Raw genomic sequence first — 26,947 nt, forward strand, 5'->3', positions numbered from 1 at the left:
TACCACGATTGATAAAAGTAAGTGTCCCGTATGCCTTCTTAACTACCCTAATAACCTGTCCTGCTGCCTCAGAGGTCGTTGGACAAGTACCGAAAGATCCCTCTGTTCCTCTGAGCTTCCTAGTGTCCGGCCATTAACTGAGTACTCCCTTGCCTTGTTACTCCTTTCAAAATGTATCACCTCACACTTTTCAGGGTTAAATCCCATCTGCCACTGATCTGCCCATGTAAATGCAAATTGCTTATTGTCACAAGTAGGTTTCAAATGAAGTTACTGTGAAAAGTCCCTAGTCGCCACATTCCGGCACCTGTTCGGGGAGGCTGTTACGGGAATCGAACCATGCTGCTGGCCTGCCTTGGTCTGCTTTCAAAGCCAGCGGTTTAGCCCAGTGTGCTAAACAGCCCATTTGACGAATCTGTCTATACCCTCCTGTAATCTAAGACCTTCTTCCTCACTGTCAACCACCCAGCCAATCTTCGTGTCATCTGCAAACTTACTTCTCATACCTCCCCCCCGCTCCCTGGCTGTAATTTCCTGGCTTATCTCTACCACACTTCCTGAAAAGTAGAACCATATTAGCTTCCCTGTGGCCGGAGAGGAATTAAGAGCCCTTGTAATTTCCTCCCATGCCTCCCACAGTAGCCTGGGATAACTCATCTGGATTTGTCCACTTTTAAGCCCGCCAAAACCTCCTCACTCCCTATGTCAAATTGCTCAAGAACCTCACTGTTCCTCTGTCGGAATTCTGCACCAACATCCTCCTTCTCCAAAGCGAAGACGGATTTGAAGTGCTTGTTTAACACCCTACCAATGTCATCCTGCTCAACGCAAGGATTACCCCCTTGCTGGTGGGCTGGTTTAGCTCACTGGGCTAAATCGCTGGCTTTTAAAGCAGACCAAGGTAGGCCAGCAGCACGGTTCAATTCCCGTACCAGCCTCCCCGAACAGGCGCCGGAATGTGGCGACTAGGGGCTTTTCACAGTAACTTCATTGAAGCCTACTCATGACAATAAGCGATTTTCATTTCATTTCTTGGTCCTAATGGGTCCCACTCTTTTTCTCTGGTAATCCTCTTCCCCTTGATATACTTATGGGATATCTTTGGATTTCCCCTAATCTTACCAGCCAGTAATTTTTCATGGCCCTTCTTTTCTCTCCTCATTGCTTTTTTAAGTTCCCCCCTGCACTTTCTTTACTCCACAAGGGCCTCTGTAGATTTGCTCCCTTTGTACCTTTTAAAGGACTCACATTACCTTCCTATCCAGTTCTGAATATTCCTAGATATCCAAAGTGCTGTGGACTTGTTGTCCTACATTTCATCCAAAATGGAACATGTTGGACCTGTATTCTCACCAATTCCATTTTGAATGCCCCCCCCCCCACATACTGTTCTGCTGCAGATTTACCCAGAAGTAGCTGTTGTCAGTCTACTTTGGCCAGATCCTACCTTATATTAATAAAATCAGCCTTCCCCCAATCCAAAACCCTTTTTTTGCAGACCATCTTTTTCCTTTTCCATGACAAATTTAAAACAGATAATATTGTGGTCGCTATCACTAAAATGCTCCCCCACTGCTACTTCAAGCACCTATCTGGCTTAATTTCCCAGAACTAGGTTTAGTACTGCACCATCCCTTGCTGGATCTTTGACATGTTGATATAATTTCCTTCCCTAAAGGACATTAGTGAACCAGGTGCATTTTTACAGCAATCGACAACAGTTTCACAATCACCATTAGTGCAGTGCAGAGAGAAACATTCACAGATGCCACCTGACATTTTAAGTGCTGACAGTATTTTCTCTTTTTACTTGTAGAGGTGATATTGGTACGGTTCTACTATCTTCAATTCAACTCCCACCCTGGGGTTGGGGGGGGGGGGGGGGGGGGGGGGGGCTGAGGGTTGAGTTAAAATTGTAAATGCCAGATAATCTAATCTGTCTGAAATATAAATTCGAAGTACAAATCAGTTAACCTAAAAGTAAAGTACATACAGGTCCACTTAGAAATAAATTCAGGATATTCAAACAAATAACAAATACGTTTATACATACAATCAAAGCATACAACATAGTTTCCACCTTTGTCTCAGCTGGGGGAAGATTTAATGAAGACCTCTATCCTTCTTGCAGATATGAATTCTGTGTAAATCTGACAGTCTAATTTAAAGAAAATCTCTTGCCTTAAGAATAACAACATCATTGTCTAGCATATTATGTTTTTCTAAAAAGCATGTAAATAGTTTCAAGGCTTTGTCTCCCTGTCTGGTAAGTCTGGGAAAGCCTTCTCAAGGCCTTTCAGTTCTGTGTAAAATTTTCTCTCTCTCTGCTCTTGGCAAAGGTTTTCTTAGCTGTGTTAAAATGTTAACCCTTTCATTAATAGGGTTAATATCTTTTTTTTAAAAAATATATTTATTAAAGTTTTTTAACACAATTTTTCTCCCTTACAAACAATAACCCCCCCCCCCCCCACCTCGTAACAAATAAAATGAGAAATCGCACAGAGCAAGATATATACATGGCAAAATGATATATTTACACAGCTTTGTACACTGGCCCTCTCCCGTACGTGCCAGTTTCCCCAACCCTTCATGTTATCTCTTGCTCATCCACCCTCCCAGGCAGTCCCCCCTTTCCTCCCCTCCCCTCCCCCCCCCCCCCCCCCCCACTCCCAGGACGTCCCCCCCCCGCCAAAGTTGCTGCTGCTGCTGACCGACCTTCCTCTAACACTCCGCGAGATAGTCTAGGAACAGTTGCCACCGCCTGTAGAACCCCTGCGCAGACCCTCTCAAGGCAAACTTAATCCTCTCCAACTTTATGAACCCAGCCATATCATTTATCTAGGCCTCCAGGCTGGGGGGCTTCGCCTCCTTCCACATTAGCAAGATCCTTCGCCGGGCTACTAGGGAAGCAAAGGCCAGAATGCCGGTCTCTTTCGCCTCCTGCACTCCCGGTTCGTCCACTACTCCAAATATTGCTAGCCCCCAGCTTGGCTTGACCCAGACTTTCACCACCTGAGATATTGCTCCCGCCACTCCTCTCCAGAACCCCTCCAGTGCCGGGTATGACCAAAACATATGGACATGGTTCGCCGGGCTCCCTGAGCACCTTCCACGTCTGTACTCCACCCCAAAGAACCTACTCAACCTTGCCCCCGTCAAGTGCGCTCTGTGGACCACCTTAAATTGTATCAGGCTGAGCCTGGCACACGAGGAGGAGGAATTAACCCTACCTAGGGCATCAGCCCACAGACCTTCCTCGATCTCCTCCCCCAGCTCCTCCTTCCATTTACCCTTCAACTCTTCCACCAGCGCTTCCCCCTCTTCTTTCAACTCCTGGTGTATTTCCGACACCTTGCCCTCCCCGACCTATACACCCGAGATCACCCGATCTTGAACTTCTTGTGCCGGGAGCAACGGGAATTCCCTCACCTGTCGCCTCACAAAAGCCCTCACCTGCACATATCTAAAGGCATTTCCTGGGGGTAACTCAAACTTCTCCTCCAGTGCCCCTAGGCTCGCAAACGTCCCGTTGATGAACAGGTCCCCCATTCTTCCAATCCCCGCCCGATGCCAGCTCTGGAACCCCCCGTCCATCTTCCCCGGGACAAACCCGTGGTTACCCCTGATCGGGGACCACACCGATGCTCCCATTGCACCCCAGTGCCGTCTCCACTGGCCCCAGATCCTTAGCGTTGCCGCCACCACCGGGCTCGTGGTATACTTTGTCGGCGAGAGCGGCAGCGGTGCCGTCACCAACGCCCCCAGGCTCGTTCCTTTACAGGACGCCATCTCCATCCTCTTCCATGCCGCCCCCTCTCCCTCCATTATCCACTTGCAGATCATCGCCACATTTTCTGCCCAGTAGTAGCTCCCCAGGTTTGGCAGCGCCAACCCTCCTCGGTCCCTACTGCGTTCCAGGAACCCCCTCCTTACTCTCGGGGTCTTATTCGCCCACACAAACCCCATAATACTCCTGCCTACTCTCTTAAAAAAGGCCTTAGTGATCACGATGGGAAGGCACTGAAACACAAACAGAAACCTCGGAAGGACCACCATTTTGACCGACTGCACTCTACCCGCCAGCGAGAGCGGTAGCATGTCCCATCTTTTGAAATCCTCCGCCATTTGCTCCACCAACCTCGTCAGATTCAGTTTATGTAGGGTCCCCCAACTCCTGGCTATCTGGATCCCCAGATACCGAAAGCTCCCCTCCGCCCTCCTCAGCGGTAGGTCCCCTATCCCTCTTTCTTGGTCCCCCGCCTGTAATACAAAGAGCTCACTCTTCCCTACATTGAGCTTATAGCCCGAAAACTCCCCAAACTCCCTTAGAGTCTGCATGACCTCCACCATCCCCTCCATTGGATCCGCCACGTACAGCATTAGGTCATCCGCATCTAGCGACACCCGATGTTCTTCTCCCCCTCGGACCACTCCCCTCCATTTATTAGACTCCCTCAATGACATGGCCAATGGTTTGATCGCCAATGCAAACAACAGGGGGGGTCAGGGGGCACCCCTGCCTCGTCCCTCGGTACAGTCGAAAGTACTCCGACCTCCGCCGGTTCGTCACTACACTCGCCATCGGGGCTCTGTAAAGGAGCTTAACCCAACTGATAAACCCTCCCCCGAACCCAAACCTACGCAGCACCTCCCAGAGGTACTCCCACTCTACTCGGTCAAAGGCCTTCTCTGCGTCCATAGCTGCCACTATCTCCGCCTCTCCCTCCTCCGATGGCATCATTATCACGTTTAAGAGCCGCCGCACATTGGTGTTTAGTTGCCTGCCCTTTACAAATCCCGTCTGGTCCTCGTGGATTACCCCCGGGCCACAGTCCTCGATCCTCGTGGCCAGCACTTTTGCCAGCAACTTTGCATCCACATTGAGGAGCGAGATCGGCCTGTACGATCCACATAGCAGTGGGTCCTTGTCCCGCTTTAGGATCAAAGAAATTGTCGCTTCCGACATTGTCGGGGGCAGGGTCCCCTCCTCTCTTGCCTCATTAAAGGTCCTCACCAGTAGCGGGGCCAACAGGTCTACGTACTTCCTGTAGAACTCCACCGGGAATCCGTCCGGTCCCGGGGCCTTCCCCGCCTGCATGCTCCCCAAACCCTTGCTCAGCTCCTCCAACCCAATTGGTGCCCCCAAACCAGCCACCTCTTGCTCCTCCACCCTCGGGAAGCTCAGTTGATCTAGGAATCGTCTCATCCCCTCTTCCCCCGCTGGGGGCTGGGATCTGTACAGCTCTTCATAAAAGGTCTTAAATACCTCGTTTATTTTCGTCGCACTCCGAACCGTGGCTCCCCTTCCATCTTTGACTCCCCCTATTACCCTCGCTGCCATCCTCTTACGGAGCTGGTGTGCCAGCATCCGACTAGCCTTTTCCCCATACTCGTAGGTCGCCCCCTGCGCTTTCCTCCACTGTGCCTCCGCCTTCCCTGTGATCAACAGGTCAAACTCCGTCTGGAGCCGTCGTCTTACCCCAAGTAATCTTTCCTCAGGGGCCTCTGCGTATCTCCTGTCCACTCTCAAAATCTCCCCCACTAACCTCTCCCTTTCCATTCCCTCTGTCTTCTCCCTATGAGCCCTAATGGAAATTAGCTTTCCCCTGATCAACGCCTTCAACGCCTCCCATACCACCCCCACTCGCACTTCCCCGTTGTCGTTCGCCTCCAAGTACCTTTCGATACACCCGCTCACCTTCCCACACACTACCTCGTCCGCCAGCAGTCCCACATCCAGCCGCCACAACGGGCATTGGTCCCTCTCCTCTCCCAGCTCCAGTTCCACCCAGTGCGGGGCATTGTCCGAAACGGCTATGGCCGAATACTCCGTCCCCTCCACCCTCGGGATGAGCGCCCTACCCAGAACAAAGAAATCTATCTGGGAGTAGGCTTTTTGTACATGGGAGAAGAAAGAAAATTCCCTGGCCTGCGGCCTTGCAAACCGCCATGGGTCCACTCCCCCCATCTGATCCATAAACCCCCTGAGTACCTTGGCCGCCGCCGGCCTCTTTCCAGTCCTTGACTTGGAGCGGTCCAGTGCTGGATCCAACACTGTATTGATGTCCCCTCCCATTATCAGGCCTCCTATCTCCAGGTCCGGAATGCGCCTCAACATACGCTTCATGAATCTTGCATCATCCCAGTTCAGAGCGTATACGTTTACCAACACCACCCACGTCCCTTGTTTCAAGATATTCAAACATACATCATAATACATACATAATGATAGACAGACCAACGGACCAATTAGCACACATACCACGACAGCCAATCACAGACAAGAGCAGACACAGTATAAGACAAGTAACACGACACTTCCTGGGCAGTCCAGCTGGAGACAGCACAGGGCCAGGACTTCATAGCAACACACTCACACAGTCACAACGTGCTGAGTACCAAGTCTGATGTATAAATAGTTAGATGGAATAAAACTGCATTGTACCAATCGCAACCGTGTTGGTTCGTCTGTACCTCAGAGCACCCAACACTTCATGATACCAGGAGTGAATCGATACCTACCGGCAAATCTGCCATCCTGAGCCATGGACACCCGCAACAAACCGCAGCCGTTGCAAGTCGCTGGGAACCTGGGCACAAATTGGAAGCTCTTCAAGCAGCGCTTCGAACTCTGCATGCAAGCCAATGAAAAACAGGGCGCCTCGGACGAAACAAAGATTGCCATGCTCCTCACTACCGCAGGTCAGCACGCCATCCATGTATACAACTCCTTGGTGTTCGCGGAAGGCGAGAACAAAGCTAAGTATGACACGGTCCCCCTCAAGCTCAACAAGCACTTCAACGTTGAGGTCAACGAAAGCTTTGAGAGGTATGTCTTTCAGCAGCGCCTGCAAGGTAAGGATGAGCTCTTTCAGTCCTTCCTGACGCACCTCCGCATACTCGCGCAGTCCTGCAGTTACGACACCACCTCAGAGTCCATGATCCGGGACCAGATCGTTTTTGGTGTTGCCTCCAGTGGCCTATGCCAGCAGCTTCTAAAAATTAAAGGCCTGACCTTAGCATCTGCAGTTGAAGCCTGTGTCCTGCATGAAAATGCGACTAGCCGATATGCCCAATTTCAGGCGACCGAATCGGCACGGAGGGGGTCCCACGCGATCGAATCGGCAAGCCAGGCCGCCCACGAGGCCGAACGCGTCCAGGCAATCGAGTTTCTCCCGGCCCGCGGCCCGGACGAGGGCGACCGTTTCGCGCCCTTTTTAAGGCCTCCCGCGTTTGTGCGCACCAAAACCTACGGCAACACTGAGGGACGTACTGCGCAGGCGCACCCGATGCAAGACCGAACTGCGCATGCGCAGTGGCGTAACGAACACCATGATGTCATGACGTGCGGCAACTGTGCAGCTGCACATTTAAAAGGGTAATGTCCTGCAAAAACCAGACAATGCCTACGCTGTGGCAAGATGGGCCACTACGCTGCCTACTGTCGAGCGGCTCAACCTGTTGATCTTCCACATCTCCGACAACCTCGTAGGAACGTGCGGACCATTCAGCCTCCACATCACGACATCCAAACCGACGGCACAGATGACCAAGACGCCTTCCGGGTTGCGGTCATTGATGCGAACCGGGTCAACACCATCAATCCTGGCGATGAATGGAGTGCCACCCTAACAGTCAACCGATCGCCGATCACTTTCCACCTGGACACTGGCGCCTCCGCCAACCTCATAGCATGGTCAGCCTTCTACGCCATAAAGGTCAGACCACCAATCCAGCCATCCCGGTGCAAGATGGTCGACTACAACGGGAACGTTATCCCGGCCATGGGATCCTGCCAGCTCCAGGTGACACACAACACACTCACGGCCTCACTCTCTTTCGAGATAGTTGGCTCATCGAAGGACTCCCTGCTGGGCGCACAGGCTTGTAAGGCTCTCCACCTTGTGCAACGAATCCTCTCTCTCTCTCCAGACGGAACGTCTGACTTCCCGGATGCAGAGTTCTACGCACAGCTCCAATCGCTCCTCGCCCACAACCAGGAGGCATTCGAAGGCATGGGAACACTGCCATACACCTACCGACTTCGCCTCAAACCGGACGCCATCCCGGTCATTCACTCACCTCGCAGGGTTCCTGCGCCACTTAAAGACCGCTTAAGCAGCTGCAGGATCTCCAGGACCAAGGGGTCCTATCCAGGGTCACGGAGCCCACGCCATGGGTTAACTCCATGGTGTGTGTCAAGAAGCCCTCTGGCGAGCTCCGCATCTGTATTGACCCAAAAGACCTCAATAATATTATGAGGGAACATTATCCCATACCCAAACGGGAGGAGATCACCAGTGAAATTGCCCAGGCGAAGATATTCACGAAACTGGATGCTTCTAAAGGATTTTGGCAGATCCAACTGGACCCGTCCAGCCGAAAGCTATGTACCTTCAACACCCCTTTTGGCAGGTTCTGCTACAACCGGATGCCATTTGGCATCATCTCGGCATCCGAGGTCTTCCATAGAATCATGGAGCAGATGATGGAAGGCATCGAAGGGGTGCACATATATGTGGACGATGTCATCATCTGGTCCACCACACCGCAGGAGTACGTATATCGTCTCCAACGCGTTTGTGCCCGCATACGGGAAAACGGCCTGCGCCTCAACCGAGCCAAGTGCTCCTTTGGCCAGACCGAGTTGAAGTTCCTGGGGGACCATATCTCCCGGTCAGGGGTCCGACCGGATGCAGACAAGGTGAGTGCCATCACAGCCATGCCGCAGCCGGCCGACAAGAACGCTTCCTTGGCATGGTCAACTTCCTGGGGAAGTTCATTCCCAACCTTGCCTCCCACACGATGACTCTGCGCCACCTCGTCAGAAAATCCACAGAGTTCCAGTGGCAACACACGCACCAGCTGGAATGGGAGGAGCTCAAACGCAAACTCACTACGGCACCAGTGTTGGCGTTTTTTGACACGTCTCGTGCCACCAAAATCTCAACTGATGCCAGCCAATCCGGCATTGGAGCAGTGCTCCTGCAGAGGGATGACACGGCATCATGGGCCCCAGTGGCCTATGCATCGTGGGCCATAACCCCCACAGAGCAGCGCTGCGCGCAAATCGAAAAAGAAGGCCTGGGCTTGCTAATCGGTTTAGACAAGTTCCACGGTTACGTCTATGGTCTTCCACGGTTCACGGTCGAAACTGACCACCGCCCCTGGTCAGCATAATAAACAAGGACCTGAACGAGATGACCCCTCGCCTCCAGCGCATCTTACTTAAACTCAGGAGGTACGTCTTCCAACTGGTCTACACTCCAGGGAAGGACCTCATCGTGGTGGATGCCCTATCCAGAGCAGTGAGTACACCACCAGATGCGGAGGGGTTCGTATGTCAGGTCGAGGCACAGGTGGCTTTCACATCGGCCAATCTGCCAGCTACTGATGCACGTCTGGCCCACATTCGCCGTGAGACTGCGGCTGACCCCCTTCTACAACGTGTGATGCGCCACATGACGGAAGGGTGGCTCAAGGGGCAGTGCCCACAATTCTACAATGTACGAGACGACCTAGCCATCATTGATGTGTCCTTCTGAAGCTGGACCGGATTGTGATTCCGCACAGCATGCGCCAGCTGGTTCTCGACCAACTACACGAAGGCCACTTGGGGGTCGAGAAGTGCAGACGGAGGGCTCGAGGGGCGGTATACTGGCCGGGCATCAGTGACGATATTGCCAACATGGTGCTCAACTGTACAACCTGCCAAAGGTTTCAGCCGGCGCACCCTCCTGAGACGCTTCTGCCCCATGAGCTGGTGACGTCCCCCTGGGCGAAGGTGGGTGTCAACCTATTTCACGCGCTCGGCATGGACTATGTCATCATAGTTGACTACTTCTCAAACTACCCAGAAGTCATACGCCTGCACGATTTGACGTTGTCTGCTGTCATCAGGGCCTGCAAAGACACCTTTGCTCGCCACGGCATTCCGATGACTGTCATGTCGGACAATGGGCCTGTTTCGCCAGCCATGAATGGTCGTCCTTTGCTGCTTTGTATGGCTTCACAGACATGACGTCCAGCCCTCTGCATCCCCAGTCCAATGGAAAGGCGGAGAAGGGCGTTCACATTGCCAAGCGGCTCCTCTGCAAGGCTGCTGCTGCCGGGTCGGACTCCTGCCTCGCCCTGCTGGCCTATGGCTCGGCCCCACTAGCCACTGGTCTCTCACCAGCACAGCTGCTGATGGGTCGCGCCCTCAGAACCACTGTGCCTTCCATCCTGGCACCAACAGTAGACCATGCTCCGGTACTGCATAGGATGCAACTGCAGCGCGGTCGCCAGAAGAGATCGTACGAAACACGGGTAACTGATCTTCCCTCCCTGGCCCCTGGAGACAATGTCCGCATCCATCTACCAGACGGTGGCTGGTCAGCACCTGACGAAGTTCTCCGACGCGTGGCTCCCCGCTCGTTCCTGGTACGCGTGCCGGATGGATCCGTGCGTAGGCGTAATCGCCGAGCCCTTCGCTTACTTCCACGCTCGCAACGGGACTCTACACAGACGCCGTGTCCTCCACTGGTTCCTGATAGCGACTTCGTGGAGCTGCCATATACCATGCCCCTTCTGTCACCGCCCATGGCCAGGCTCGCACCTCAGCCGGTGGTTCTCGACCCACCCTTGAGGCGGTCAACCCGAATTCGTCGCCCACCTACTAGACTGGACTTATGAGACTGTTCACATGTCAAACTTTTGCAACCACTGTTTTATAACATGTCACTGTTTTATCGTTACAGGCCTCGTTTGATCGTTCCAAATTTCCACATTGTTCTTCTTTTGTTATGGTACAACCTCGTTAGCATGTCACACCTGACATAGCCCCTTGTATATAGTTAAGCCCCATGTACATGATATAAATATTACGCACACCCACACACCTTTAGCTGCACTCAGTACACATTTATATTTATAACCACGTAGGCACATAATCTTGTAAAAAAGGGGGGATGTCATGATATTCAAACATACATCATAACACAAACATAATGATAGACAGACCAACGGATCAATTAGCACACATAACACGACAGCCAATCACAGACAAGAGCAGACACAGTATAAGACAAGAAACACGACACTTCCTGGGCAGTCCATCTGGAGACAGCACAGGGCCAGGACCTCATAGCAACACACTCACACAGTCACAACGTACTGAGTACCAAGTCTGATGTATAAATAGTTAGATGGAATAAAACTGCGTTGTACCAATCGCAACCGTGTTGGTTTGTCTGTACCTCAGACCACCCAACACCTCACCTTGCAGCCTACCGCTCACCATTACATATCGCCCTCCATTGTCCGCTACAATAGTCTTGACCTCAAATGGCACCCTCCTTCCCACCAATATTGCCACCCCTCTATTCTTTGCGTCCAGTCCCGAGTGGAATACCTGTCCTACCCATCCCTTTCTTAACCTGACCTGGTCCGCCACCTTCAGGTGTGTCTCTTGGAGCATGACCACGTCCACCTTGAGTCCCTTTAAGTGCGCGAACACTCGAGCCCTCTTCAACTCCAGCGGCCTCGAAGGGGCCTTCGTGCCCATCATCGCCTCGAGCATCGTGCTCGCGTATGCCCCGGCATCGGCCCCCTCCACTCCCTCAGGGAGACCCAGAATTCGCAGATTCTTTCTCCTCGACCTGTTCTCCAGGTCCTCGAGTCTTCCCGCCCACCTCTTGTGTAGCGCCTCGTTCTGCTCCACTCTCACCGCCAGGCCAAGGTTAATATCTTAACGAGTCACATCTCAGATTTTCAGTGTGAGTCTTGCATTAACAGACACAGAGCAGAATTTGTGACAAAATCTACTTAAAGAACAGTGTTTCAATCAACCTAGAAGACATTAGCATATAACCCTGCCAGCATGTTAAGGAAACCAGTATTAATTAGATGAAGACATTGAGCTCGCCATATGTTTGCTTTCTGGGTCAGGCTCAAGTTGAAGACAGTTTCCGCCGTGTCTGTGGATATTGGTTCCCGGCCATGGGATATTGGATATGGGATACTTTTCCACCATGTTCCAATTATAACCAGCCTGCAAAAAAGAAGGACCTTCCTTAAATTTACATGAGACTGCGTGAGTGGGAGGCCTGAGCAGGAGAGTTGTGACAATTTCTTTGTCAGGCCAGGCCTGTCACAAACTGGATCATGGGCCAGGAGAGGCCAAACAGGGAAGTTTGAAACATTTTATTCTAGGTTTCCTTGTAGGCCAGGAGGAACAGGAGTGCTCCTTTAGACCTGTACCTATCTGCTGGCTCTTAGAAACATTGAAAATAGGAGCAGGAGGAGGCCCTTTGGCCTATCAAGTCTGCCGTGCCATTCATTATGATCATGGCTGATCGTCCCAACTCAACAGCCTAATCCCACCTTCCTCCCATATCCTTTGATCAGAACTCTTTCTCCACTCCCGACCCCAATCATGGCTTGAGGCCAAACATCTTCAATTGAGGACCATTCCTACAAGTTCCCAGCTGTGGCCTTCTGCCAGAGAACGCCCACTCCAATATACCAGCCAGATATTGGATTTAGTCAGATTCGGTAGGACTTCAGCAAAATCTATTCCAATCATCCCAACCACAAAGATCAGCCAGATGTCCACCCTGGGCTCTCTCGATGCATCATCCAATTCAGGGGTTGCAATCTCCTTTCTCCTTTAAAGCATATCTTCATGCACAGTCCCCCCTCCACCCCACTTCGGGGAATAGTAGGGAGGTGTTGGAAGGAATCTCAAGCTCATTACATGCCCTTTGAACTGTATCATGGACGTTAATTCCATGGCCAAGAAGTCCTGGTGTGAAATTTGAACCTAAAGGTAGGGACTCTGCCACAAGACCCCTTCTAATGAAGTTGAGCTAAAATAATGTAATAATAATCTTTATTATTATTGCAAGTAGGCTTACACTGCAATGAAATTACTGTGAAAATCCCCTCATCGCCACACTATGATGCCCTATTCAGGTACACTGAGGGAGAATTCAGAGTGTCCAATTCACCTAACGAGCACATCTTTCGGGGACGTGTGGGAGGAAACCGGAGCACCCAGAGACACTGGGAAAACGTGCAGTCTCCGCACAGACAGTGACCCAAACGGGGAATCGATCCCGGGTCCCTGGCGCTGTGAAGCAACAGTGCTAAACACTGTGCCACCATGCCACCCACAGCCCAGTATTAAATATTAAGAGACTGAACAAGGATGTGTGTCCTGACACTCAGTATTGAGTGATGTTGTAATACTATCACATTAGAATATCAAAAGCGCACACTTGTTAATACAGATAAAAGAATAGCAGAAGAAATTGGTGGAAAGTCTGTGAGATGAGATAGAATTTCATCAAAACCTGCAGCTACCCAGTAAATTGTCAGATTTTAGGGACAGTATTGGTCAGAAGTCCTAGATCAAACTCTCACTGTTACAGTGATAAGAATGAACCCAATAGTTGGAATCTTTTGGTTGTTAATTTGTACTTATTGTTACTGCAGATGCACATTGTTCATTTTGCTGCCAAATATGGAAGTTTGAATGATGCAGCACAGAAAACAGATGGCCTTGCTGTGCTGGGCGTACTATTTCAGGTAAGGTGTCATCAACATGCCAAGTTGGCCTTTGGTTATTCTCTTTTAAAGTTATCTTTCAGTAAGAGATTGTAAATCTCCCTCCCCCGTCTGGTCTGTTTTCTTTGTACTTACATTCAGTCTCTTGAACGTATTATCTCTTTTTCTTGCAATGTACAGGACTTCAAAACCTTGCTAGCTTTTCTATTGTGGTCTATCACACCTTCTCCCTTACTATTTTCAACCTTGTCGGTACCCGTCACCAAAAAGTACACAAGGCACATGATGACAATGTCCCATTTGAACATATTCCTGTGCACTGTGTTCACAAGTTACAGATTTGGTTATATTTTAGTTGTGGATAATTTAAGGACTATTGTTGTCAGCACCAAACCGACCATGTCCATGTCTTTGTAAATATAATGGAGTGGGAAATATCCTCCTGTAATAGATCTATATAGCATTGTAACCACACAATTTTAAATTTATCAAGGTACAACATGAAAATAGTAATAACCTGCATTTATATATCACCTTCAATATTGACACAATATCCAGACGAACATGCGAATTAGGAGCAGGAGTAGGACAACCGTACCCTCGAGCCTAATTCACCATCCAATGAGGCCATGACTGATCTGATTGTAACCTTAACCCCACATTCTCGCCTACCCCCGATAACCTTTGATCCACTTGCTTATCAAGAATCTACCTAGCTCTGCCTTAAAAATATTCAAGGACTCTGCATTTACTGCCTTTTGAGGAAGAAAGTTCCAGAGACTCAAAGACTCTTTTGATGGCTCTTCAGAGAGGACTATCAGAAATAAATGAATGCTGGGCCAAAGGAGGAACTACTAGGAGAGGTGACCAAAGGTTTTCTCAAAGTGATGGATTCAAAGGTGGGTCGAATGGAGGTGAGATTTATGTCGAGAATTCTAGAACAAAGGGCCTAGGCCTCTCCTTAAAACCAAACCCATCACATCTCAAACCTTCCTTTCCTCTCCAATTTCCTTGTCGCCTTCCAAATTCATTTCCCGGAACTACATGTTCCAAGCTCCCCAAATCAGGAGAGCCTTGCTATTGTACTAAAACATCTCTCATCAAAGTGACAAACAGTATTAATTGTGACTGTGTTCTTACGTCCTGGTGCTTGGCCGGATGGAATTAATGCACTAGAGAACATCTAGTTCGTGAGTAGTTAAATGTTTATTGTTAAACAATAACGTGGGTCAGATAACAATAAGGAAACTATCAAAATCTACTAACTATAAATTACTATTATCTAAGAGCTTCTACAAATGCGACTATCCACTTAAAGATTGTGGTATGACAATCCTGTTTTGCCTGAGCAAAAAACCATTGGTAGCATTTAGCTCTCCTCGACCATTGTAGTATTTTGAACAGGATCCTTTTGGCCATCCCTCACTGAGATATTTTATGATCCTCTGTAACATTTCATCTTTGTTGGTTTCTTCTCTGATCAATTTTGATTCCGCATCGGACACTGGAAGAGTTTTGTTCACAAGATTCATGTGTACTTGCACCTCCTCATCCATGCGTTGTTCTTCTTCCATATCCTTAGCTCGTGAGAGTGCATCAGCTACAACAAAATGTTTTCCTGGAGTATATATGAGATTGAAGTCGTACCTCTAACTTTATCATCAGAGGTTGTATTCTTGGTGACATCCCATTTAGATTTTTTTTATTATCACTGCAAGTGGTCTATGATCAGTTTCAACTAAGAATGTTGGTAGGCGATATACGTAATCATGGAATTTGTGTAAACTGTTTATCAGACCTAAACAGTCTTTCTCGATCTCAGCAGATCTACACTCTGTGTCAGTCATTGACCTTGAAGAATAGGCAATTGGAAGCCAATCTTCATCATTGTCTTGCTGCAAAAGCACTGTTCCCCACCCATCATTGTCTTGCTGCAAAAGCACTGTTCCCCACCCATCATTGTCTTGCTGCAAAAGCACTGTTCCCCACCCATCATTGTCTTGCTGCAAAAGCACTGTTCCCCACCCATCATTGTCTTGCTGCAAAAGCACTGTTCCCCACCCATCATTGTCTTGCTGCAAAAGCACTGTTCCCCACCCATCATTCGAACAATCTGTCGATATTTTTGTCTTCTCTGTGCGGTCAAAAAATGCCAACACTGGGACTGTTGTCAATGCTTCCTGTAGCATTCGCCACTCCTGCTCGCGTCTTTCAGACCATCGGAAAATAGTATCCTTTTTGATAATTTCCCGCAAGCATATCGTTTTTGCTGATAAGTTAGGAATAACTTTTCCTACGAAATTTATCATACCTAGCATCCTGAGGACTCTTTTTTACTCTGTCGGACGTGGCATGTTTAGTATAGCCTTTATCTTCTCCTGGTCTGGTTGTACACCTTGAGCAGACAGCTTGTCTCCCAAGAATGTAATTTCTTTGATACCAAATTGGCATTTGGCCTTATTTAATACTTTTAGATGCTTCTCAGCACTTGGATAAGCTTTTTGTCGTGCTCTCTTGTTGACCCCCAAAGGATGATATCGCCTACGTACATTCTAACACCTAGAATTCCTTCTTCAATGTGTTCCATTGCCCTATGGAAAATTTCAGATGCTGAAATAATACCAAATGGCATTCTGAGAAAACAGTATTGCACAAATGGAGTGTTGAAGGTGCCCAGCTTTGTGCTATCCTCATCCAACTTGAGTTGTTAAAATCCCTGCGATGATCTCTTCTCTTTTTGGAATAAGATAATGTTCTCTATTAATATTTAAATTGAGATCTTTGGGATCCATGCAGATTCTCAGGTCATTATTTCGTTTCATCACGCAGACCATGAGTTCACTCAATCCGTTGGTTCTTCAATTCATTTTATCATCCCCAGATTTGTTATTCTCTCTAATTAATTTTTCAGTCATTCTTTTAATGGAGCTGGTACTCGGCTTGTTGTGTGTATTACTGGTTGTGATTGGATTACTCCTTCATTTGGATCTGATGCGTGAATGGCAAAACTCGGGATCCTTGAAATATTTCTGGAAACGCTTTAAGGATTGAATCCACTGATGTATTTGGCGTGGTTACAACACAATCAGCACTATATACTCTTTTTACAAATTTGAGTGCCTCACATGCTTCCACTCCCAGTATTGATTCACGCTGAACCTCTACAATGGGAAAACTTCACTTTATGCATTTTATTCTTTACACTGACCTCAAGTTCGCATACTCCGAACGTGTTAATTTTTTTACCATTATAATCCTTCAAAAGTACCGTGTTATTTAAAACGTGCAGTTTAATTTTCATTTCTTGGATATCCGTTAAGCTTAGAAGATTAGATCTCACTCCTTTGTCGAGTTTAACATTGATGAACATGTTTTTAATCATCAGAAGAACTGTCCAGATATCACTTTGTACATTTATATTTACATTGCTCCTACTGCAAATTTGCTTCGAAGACTGTTTAGATTGCATCCCATTATAATGCTTATCTTCACTAGATATACATCTATAAAAAAATGTGTTTTTGAGATTTATCTCTTCAGTCACATTTCCTGATTTTTGTACTTCAGATTTTCTAATTGAAAAACATGGGGCGGGATTCTCCACTCCCGCGCCGAAGTGGCCGCGCTGTCGTGAACGCCGTTGAGGTTCACGACGGCTCGAAACAGCCCCGATCCCGACCGATTCAGGCCCTGACAATGGGCTAGGATCGGGGCCGCGTCATCTACATGCGCCAGGCCTTGTCGCCCGCATAAAGGCGGCGCCGCATAGATGACGCGGCCGGTGCCGCATAACTGGCGTCATCCGCGTATGCGTGGTTGCCGTCCTCTCTAAGTCCGCCCCGCAAGAAGATGGCGGACGGATCTTGCGGGGCCGTGGAAGGAAGGAGGTCCTCCTTCAGAGAGGACAGCCCGACGATCGGTGGGCACCGATCGCGGGCCATGCCACATTTAAGGTACCCCCTGGTGCAGGATCCCCCCTCCCCCCCCCGCAGGCCACACCCCCCCCCCCCAGCGTTCACGCACCGTTCACGACGGCAGCGACCAGGTGTGGACGGCGCCGGGGGGAACTCGCTGTTTTGGCCTGGCCACTCGGCCCATCCAGGCCTGAGAATAGCGGGGGTGCTGGAGAATCGCCATTTTGGGTGTCTCCGGCGATTCTCCAGCCTGCGGCCCGCGGAACTCGACGGGGCCGTTCCCGCCGCTTGGGAGAATCGCGGGAGGGCGTCGGACCGGCGTCCCGGGAACTTTTAGCGGCCCAGGCGATTCTCCCAACCGGCGCGGGAGTGGAGAACCTCGCCCATAGTTTTGCAAAGTGATTTCCACCGTTTCATCGAGGACACACTTTGCCAAATGCTGGACATTGTCTTTGCAGATGCTTGTTGCCAAACGCTGGCAAAAAATGGTGGTATATGTTACCCGTGTAAAATGGCCATTGCTGCTGGGACCATGTTTTCCTAGGGGCGTGTCACAACATTAAGGGTGTCGGCTGCATCTCCGATCTTCGCACCAAAATTCTTTAGGTTTAGAGAGTTAATCTGCTGCGTAGCTAGCTCGCTGGCATGGCAGATTTTGATGGCATCATCGAGCTGGAGTTCATTCTCGCTCAACAACCTTTCACGAACCTTGTCATTGTTAATTCCTAATACAATTTGATCATGGATCATTGACGCTTACAAAGATGCATGTCTGAGCCTTTAACCTCAAGTCTATTAAGAAGCTGTCGAACGATTCACCTGCCTGTAGTGTACGTGGACAAAAAACATACTGCTCAAACGTTTCGTTGCTTTTCGGTGTATAATGCCGATCACATTTTTTCACGACCATGTCAGAGATATTTCTATCAGCTTCGTTATCGAATGCTAAAGTATTAAAGATTTCTATCGCCTATGGACCGGCTACGGTGAGCTGCAAAGCTATTCTCAGTTCATCAGGCTGTGCCTGCAGACCGAGAGCTGCTACGTAGAATGTGAATTGATGATTAAAAGCACACCAATTTGCATCTGCATTACCAGTGACTCGAAGCTGGTGTGGTGTCTTTAAACCTTCCATCATTGACTTTGATGACCAGCAGTGCGTTGAGTGATATCTGTCAGTACCCTACGTGGTTAGTAGAATTTTTTTTCTTCTTCTTTTCTTGTTATCTAGGTCTGTGGTCTTTTTATATCTTAAAAACCAATCCTGGATAGACCTTCAAAACCACTCCTGGTATTATGTTACATTCTGGTGCGTGGCCGGACAGAATTAGTGCACTAGAGAACATCTAGTTCATGGCTAGTTAAATGTTTATTGTTAAACAATAACATGGGTCAGATAACAATAAGAAAACTATCAAAACCTACTTTCTATAAATTACTATTATCTAAGAGCTACTACAATTGCTACTATCCAGTACGACGACTATCTCCAGACTCCCTGAGGTAACAGTGTCATGTGGTTGTTCTCTACTGCCACCTGCTGGTTGGAGGTGGTTCCTATTACTACTTACATGATTGCATATGCATATCATCACATGTGATAAAGGTAAATTTGTCCTTGACCTGTCTGCAGCCTCTGGTATAGTTGACCATAACATCTCCCACCAATGCGTCTCCACCCTTGTCCATCTGTGTGGGATTGCTCTTATCTGATTTAATTCTTATCTATAAAATCATAGCCAGAGTATCACTTGCAATGGTTTCTCTTCCTGTTCTGACACTGTTACCTCTGCTGCGCCTCAAGGATTTATCCTTGGCCCACTCCCATTTCTCATCAACATGCTGCCTCTCAGCGACACTACCTGAAAGCATAATGTTGTCTTCACATGTATGTTGACAGCACCCAGTTCTCCCTCACCAACGTCTCCCTTAATTCCTCCACAGTTGCTAAATTAACAGACTGTTTATCCAACATCCAGTATTGAATGAGCAGAAACTTCCCTCAATAAAGTCTTGGAAGAGTGAAGCTATTTTCTTCGGTCCCCACTCCATGTTAATTCACAGCTTCCAACTCCACTTCCCTCTCTGGCAGCAAACTGAAATCAAGCCTGTCTGCTCACAACCTTGGTGTCAAATTTGACATGGAGGTAAGTATCTGACCTCACATCTGTGCCAACAATTAGACTGCCTCTTTCCACATTTGTAATATTGCTGACTTCACCCATCTCAGCTCAGCTGCTGCTGAAACACGCATTCCTAATTTATTGCTTTCAGAGTTGACTATTCCAATGCAGTCCTGGCGCTGTAAACCTGAGGTCATCTAAAACAATGGCCGCAATTCTCCAGAAAAAGTTTTAAATGTGGCAGCAAGCGAAAGTTGCCGCGAGCTTCCCAGCGCTTGGCCCAGCGAGGCCGGCAACGCAATTCAACGTTAATTGGTTCACTGAACGCGGCCTCACGGACTTCGCATCACAAATGAAGGCTCGCCAGCAGATTCACCGGCACTGCGCTCGCCAGCCCCCCGCTAACAAGATCGAGCAGCACGGAAGTTGTACTTGCTCAGCCAAGCCCAGCCAGCTCGCAACAGTGGCACCCAGGAGACCGGCCCCAAGATTCGGAGATGCTGACCTGGGAAGGCTGCTGGACACTGTGGGGACTAGGAGGGATGTCCTGTTCCCCCGAGGGTCCTGGAGGATGATTCACAAGGCAGCCAGTGCTGTCTGGGATGAGGTGGCGACAGCAGTCAGCTCACTCAGTATTACCAGGAGGACTAGCCTCCAGTGCAGGAAGAAGGTCAATGACCTACATCAGGCAGCATGAATGAGTAGACACCGACGCCGCCCCCCCCCCAAGGGAGCATCCATCCCCCAACTACCCATGTGACCCCCAACCCTTCCTCCACCCCCTCCCCCTTCAACACACCCCCAACCCTCCCTTCACAACCTCCCCCACCAGTGTGAACCACATGTGTAGCTAACATTCCTTCTCTATGGCTCCTCAGGAAAAGCTCTCCCATAATCGTCGGGAGAGGGCTCAGACTGGCGGCAGGTTCCGGTCTTAAGAATCCTCACCTCCTTCGAGGAGCGGGCCCTGGAGTTGACTGCTGTGGCCAAGGTAAGATCGGCCACCTATGCGGAGGGTGGCGAACGCCACAGAGGTGAGGAACCAGCGGGCTCCACCCGGATGACCTGTGAAACGTGAGTTGTAGTTGCCTTACCGACTGACCCATCCCTCCCACTGACCACATGTCCATTCTCCTGCGGGCCCTCTAGCAGACAGCGCCGCGGCCGCCTCTCCTGACTCTGATGAGAACACCTTGCAGGAGAGCTCCGAGGATGCAACCGTTATAGTTGCAGCACAGCTGTCGCCCCCATTCTCCACCAGCGCAGGTACACACACACCTCGGTGGGACATGTTAGTGGACAGGCTTCTGGGGCATAATCTGGTGAGCACCACACTTTGACAAAGAGTCATCGGACTCGAAACGTTAGCGCTTTTCTCTCCCGACAGATGCTGCCAGACCTGCTGAGATTTTCCAGCATTTTCTCTTTTGTACCACACTGCTGATGATCCGCATCTGGAGGAGGCAGGAACCCCCAGGGGAGACAGCAGTCAGAGGGCTGCTGGATCCCAGGATCCAGCTGGTTCCCAGCCTGAAGCTGAGCCTTTGGAACAGGGTTACCCGGAGCTGATGGAGACAATAGGGAGCAGCCTGGACATTCAGGGGGAGATGTCAGCATCACTCCAGCAGATTCACAGCCGATTGGAGAAGTTCCAGAAGCTACAGGTGCAGGAGATGTTGCTGGCAATGAGTGGCCCTGAGGCCAACACTGCTAGGGTGGCGACCGCAATGGAGAGCCCAGTGCACAATGTCAGCACCATTAGTGAAGGTGTCCAAGACTTTACACAGTCGGTGCTGGCCATGGCTGAGGGTCTCGACAGCATGGGAGATGTGACCCAGTACCAGGCTGACCTTGATGAGGTTCTGTGGGAAATGTCCCGCTCTCAGATGGGCATCGGTAAGGCGCTGCAGAGCTTGTCCCAGTCACTGAGGAACATCGCCAAGGGCGTCGATATGATGGTGTTGGACTATGGGGAGCCACCAGGGTTGGCAGAGCCAGATGATGCAGGGGCAGCCAGGGCTCTAACCAACTGCCCCTCCATCTCAAGGTGAACACCAGGGCCCTATGGGCACTGAGCGGGAGGAGGGGGCGCTGAGTGCCAACACGGATCCGTCCCATAGAGTGGCAACGGTGGCCAACAGATCCACTGAGTTTGGCCGCTCTGATGAGGCTGCGCCTCGAGGTCAGCACACGGGACAGGGCGGCATGGCTGTGCATGTGCTGTCAGTAAGTGAGCCGGGGTCCTCCAGCCCCAGAGCCCCCAGAAGACTCTGGGGCATCGAAGGTCATGGGACAAGGTAAGCAGCTGGCTGTCCCAACCTCAGATGTGCATTCTGGGGAAACATCTAGACATAGTGGTAGAGCTAGGAGGGCTAGGCACAGTGAGGATCACTGAGGGAGGGGAGGAAAGAGTGTGGTGGGAGGGGGGCTGGGGGTTGGAGGGGGTGGGGAGGCAGCACCATCGGGAGTGGGGTATTGTACAACACATTAAACATATTTTAGCACAACTAGAATGATGCCTCTGTCATTTTCTTCCACAATGCGGGCTGACCTCCGGACCCTTTGCCCATCTTGCCAGGCACGATCCCCTCCTTCCCTGTGGTGCTCACCCACCCTCTGGATGTGGGCATGTCCCCGGAGCTGTGTCCCTTCCCCTGGGCGTTCGGATGTTGGCTGCGGCGTGTGTGGTGTTGCCTTCCGCAGTGTTCAAGCACAGTGTCCAGCCATCAGGGTGTGATTGGGATGCTAGGCAATGACTCCCACATGCCACATGGCCTAACCACCCACAGGAATCCACCTGGCATCTGTGAAGTGCTCACTTAACCACGATTGCCAATTCCCTATTAGCGATAGTCTTCAGCCATGCAGCCAGAGGCCTCAGCCTCTGTCGGTTGGGGTTATGTGTGGTCATTGGGGCAGGCGGGCAGGGACAAGGGTTACCCCAGGATGGGCATTCATGATCCAGTGGTTGGCATGGTGGTGCCGTGAGCGGTTGCCACCTCAACATCTCCCCCCACCCCCAGCCGAGGGTCCCTCAACCTCCAACCGAGCATTGAGGTGGTAAGCCCATTGCTCCTGGGCTCTTTGTCTGTGAGCAAAGCTGGCTACTCACCTTTTCGGCTCTCCACAGAAGCCCTTCCCTCAGGCTCACGTTTTTCAAAAGGAGTACTAATCGGCGCCAGCGTGACTTGCTGGAGAGGCCGCTGAATGACAGGAGGCGATTGGATAACGGGTAGCTCTTGTTAATTGTGTGGAAATTGGGCTTAAGTGGTGATCATTGGTTTCTCGCCACTCTACGGGAGCGGGCTGGTTGCATCGCAAACTTTTTGGCGCCTGGTGCTGTCCTCGTTTTTTGCCTCTCGCATTATTCACCGGCCTCGTTTCGCTTGAGCGAGAGTGTAACAAGGCCAGAGAATCACGCTCTATATGCCTTAACTCTGTTACGATCCCTGCAGGTACTGAAAACTTTATAAGAAAGCAATTTGAAAATCCAGTTCATTTCTGTACACAAATTAAACTTGAAACGACAGTATAGAACTTTTTCCCTTTTACTTTGGCACAACTGAAAATTCCACTTCACGGGTATAATTTACACCATGCTTTAAGTAGTAATTCAATTCCCTGGAATCAGTCCAAAGAGATTCTTAGCTCCTGAAGTTTTACCATCCATTCCTTTCCTTTCCCAGCCTGATAACTTTCACCTCAGATTGTCTTTCACAATGAGCGTTCTTTCCTGGGGGGTCCTGCCTCTTGCAGAAGCGACGTGAATTTGCCAGACTGGTGTCCAATCCGCATGAATTTGGTCTTGGAAATCTGATTGTGAGTTCCCACCCGCATTCCTGCGTCTTAAACCAAAGAGACGTCTGGCTTCCAGCTATTCTCTCCCTATTCCTGATTCTGGCATGTTCCTGTGCCTGGGAGTTTTCAGGAATATTTTAAAACCCTTTCTCTCTCAAAGCCCATGTCCATGGCAACTTGAACCACAAGGGTATTGCCTATTGGTGCCCGGATAGAAATGCTGTTTAGCTATTTTTTGGACCACAACTCTATTCTATCGTGGAAGTAAATGAACAGTTTAAAGTGTAACTGTTTTCCAACCCAACCTTCTCAATGCCATTCTCACTCCTGGGATTTTCCGGTCAGAATTGAGGTTATATTCTCCCCCACCGGACAATCATTGGAGTCTACCCCCCCCCCCCCCCCCAATCGGACAATCATTAGGACCCTCCCCCATCAGACAAATCATCGGGGGCTACCATCCTGACTGACCAATCATTGGGACCCTCCCCCAAAACTGAGGACATATCGCAGGCATTCCCCCCTTCAGTGGCCATTCCCCTCTATGTCTACAAGTTCCCCTATCACTGCCCATTCTCCCCCCACCACACATAAATGGTCTCTCCCCCCAAGTGGGGCTACTGTGAGGGCCTGCCCTTGGTAGAGGCTGGCACTGCCAGTTTGACATGTCTGACCATGTACCTCTTCGCCCGGGGGCTGGATTTAGCTTTGTGACCCCAGACTGATCCTCTCAACTGAACCCCGTATTTAAAAATCAGCGATAACCCTTGCCAATGTGACTTCACGTCAGTGAGGTATGCATGTTTAGTCATGTGGGGGGGAGGTCCATTACTAATCTTAAAATTTATTATAATTCATTGTGGGCGAGAACCTCATGACATCACCGGCGAGGGCGAGGAAAATCAGAGAAATGCAATCTCTCCAGAGAGAATCACGTTTCCCGAGTCTCTCTGAATTTTCCGTCCGCATTTCCGTTCTCTCTGACGCCGATCGTGGGCTGACAATCGCCCTCAGTTTGTGTTTGACGAATTAAAATGTATTCCCAACAGCCTTCCATTGTATTATGATAGTCTCTCATTCAAACTATGCTGGGCAAATTTCAAATTGCCAAATGACAACACAGGATGTACAATCAACATACCACCCTTTTTGAAAAAAAAGACTTTGAACTTGTGCAAGCCTCATGGTGAGGAAGCTAGTTTGTGGTCCACTTAAAAAATTCACCAAAAAGTTGCTCAGAGACAGGGATTCATCAGGCAGCTGTCGAACCAACTACATCAACTAAGCAGCCAAGGTAACAAACAGCCATATCTTGAAAGTGGGTTGAGGACTCTCCCAAACCTGTTCCAACTTCAAGTTCACCTGAGAACAAACTTCAAGTTGACCTGAGAACCAACATCCTGGAAATTTAAGTCCAAGAGGCTTCACAGCTTATGGAATACCCCCTGATATACAATACCTTCACTTCAACCAAAGCATCAAATCATCTAAGAAACTACTGACCTGCTGGGAAAGAGACTGGGGCAATCATAAATTGCAATTGCATTGTTTTTCCCTCATTTGTACCTAAACTTTGTGTGGGTGAGTCACATGAGTGAGGCATCACATTTTTAACATTTGGGGCAAGTTTGTGATGATAAATAATCTTTCTTATTTTTAAATTCACAAAAAGCTTGCTGCTGGAATTAATTAAAATGGGAAAATTACTCTGAGGGCAAGCAAACAACCCTCACATGCAAAACACACTGATCATAGGCAGTTAGCGAACACATAAATTCCGCCCCCCGCAGTGTTAAATGCTATTTGATATCAGTACAGAATGTGCCTTTTATCTGTTTGTAACGTGATCTATTGTGTTGCTGTCATTTACAATGTGAAATCGCAAAAGGCAAGGATTTGAAACCATCTTCAGCCAGAGATGATGAGTGGATGATTCAATTCAGCCTATTCCTGAGCACCCCATCATCACAGATGCCAGTCTTCAGCCTATTTGATTCACTCTACGTGATATTAAGAAATGGCTGAATTCATTGGATACAGCAAAGGCTATGAGCTCTAACAACATTCGGACTATAATACTGAAGACTTGTGTTCCAGGACTATCTGCAACCACTAGCCAAGCAGTTCCAGTACAGCTACAACACTGGAATTTACCCAACAATGTGAAAAATTGTCCAGTCTTTTGCATTGATGTGCTGGGACCACCATCATTGAGGATGGGGCTATTCATTGAGCTTCCTCCTGAGGTTGGTTGTTTAATTGTCCACCACCATTTATGACTGGATATGGCAGGACAGCAGAGCTTTGATCTGATCTGTTGGTTGTGGTATTATTTAGCTCTGTCTGAAGTATGCTGCTATACTTAACATAAAGAAAGATAGCTGTAGTTGTTGGAGATAGATTATTGCAGGAGTCCCTCATTGTAGTGTTCTGGGTCTAACCACCGTCAGCTGTTTCACCAATGAAGCTACTTTGACTATATGCTCAGGAGTGAGATTATTGACTACGCATTGTTCAGTTCCATTCATAACACCTCACATATATGCAGCAAGATCGGGACAACATTCAGGCTTGAGTTGATAAGTGACAAATTGCATCTGGGTCACACATGTGATAGGCAATGACTTTTACCGAAATTATTATTGCTGAACTTCCAACCCACCATCAACATCCTCACAGTCAATGTTGTCCAGAAATTGAACTCGACCAACCACATAAATATTGTGACCACAGGAGCAGGTTAGAGGCTGGGTATTCTGTGGCAAGGGCTCGCATCCTGGCTCTGCAAAATCTGTTCACCATCTGCAAGGCACAAATTAGGAATACTTTTCACTTGCCTAGATCATTGAGGCCTCTACAACACTCTCGAGAAGCTCAACATCATCCAGGATAAAGCACCCCATCCACCACCTCAAAGTCACTCCCTTCAACACCAACATACAGTAGCAGCAGTGTGTACCAGAGCAGCACGGGTGGCACAGTGGTTAGCACCGCCACCTCAAAGCGCCAGGGAACCGGGTTTGATTCCGGCCTTAGGTGACTACATGTGTAGAGTTTGCATGTTCTCCCTGTGTCTGTGTGGGTTTCCTCCAGGTGCTCTGGTTTCCTTCCTCAGTCGAAAGTTGTGCAGGTTAGGTGGATTGGGTATGCTAAATTGTCCTTTAGTGTCCAAAGATGTGCAGGCTCGGTGAATTGCGCGATGCGCATGAGGTTACGGAGATGGGGCGGGGGAGTGAGCTGAGGTGGGGTGTTCTTTTGGAGGGTCTGTGCAGACTTTATGGGCTGAATGGCCTCCTTCTGCAGTGTAGGTATTCCAGGGATCTACAAGATACACTGCAGAAACCTGCCAAGGCTTCACAACAGCACATTTCAAACCTTTGAGCTCTACTAAATTTGAAGAACAAGAGCAATAGATGCATGGGTACACCACCATCTGCAAGTTCCCCTCCAAGCCATACACCATCCTAATTTGGAAATATATTAGCACTCCTTCACTGCCAGTGCAGCAGCATCCTGGAACTCCCTCCCTAACAGCACAGCGGGTGTACCTACACCAAATTGACT

At 49.3% G+C, this 26,947-nt stretch overlaps 1 protein-coding gene across 5 annotated transcripts in view; it reads left to right on the forward strand.

Moving 5' to 3' along the window:
• Nucleotides 1-26,947, forward strand: part of ca9 (carbonic anhydrase IX) — a 259,496-nt gene that overhangs the window by 92,233 nt on the left and 140,316 nt on the right. For all 5 annotated transcript variants that reach the window (XM_072497192.1, XM_072497193.1, XM_072497189.1 and 2 more), the window contains exon 5: nt 13,477-13,569. In XM_072497192.1, coding sequence (XP_072353293.1) covers nt 13,477-13,569 — 93 coding nt within the window. The remainder of the gene's footprint in view (nt 1-13,476; nt 13,570-26,947) is intronic.

The sequence above is a fragment of the Scyliorhinus torazame genome, chromosome 3, assembly GCF_047496885.1.
Source record: "Scyliorhinus torazame isolate Kashiwa2021f chromosome 3, sScyTor2.1, whole genome shotgun sequence".
Taxonomy (NCBI): Eukaryota; Metazoa; Chordata; class Chondrichthyes; order Carcharhiniformes; family Scyliorhinidae; genus Scyliorhinus; species Scyliorhinus torazame.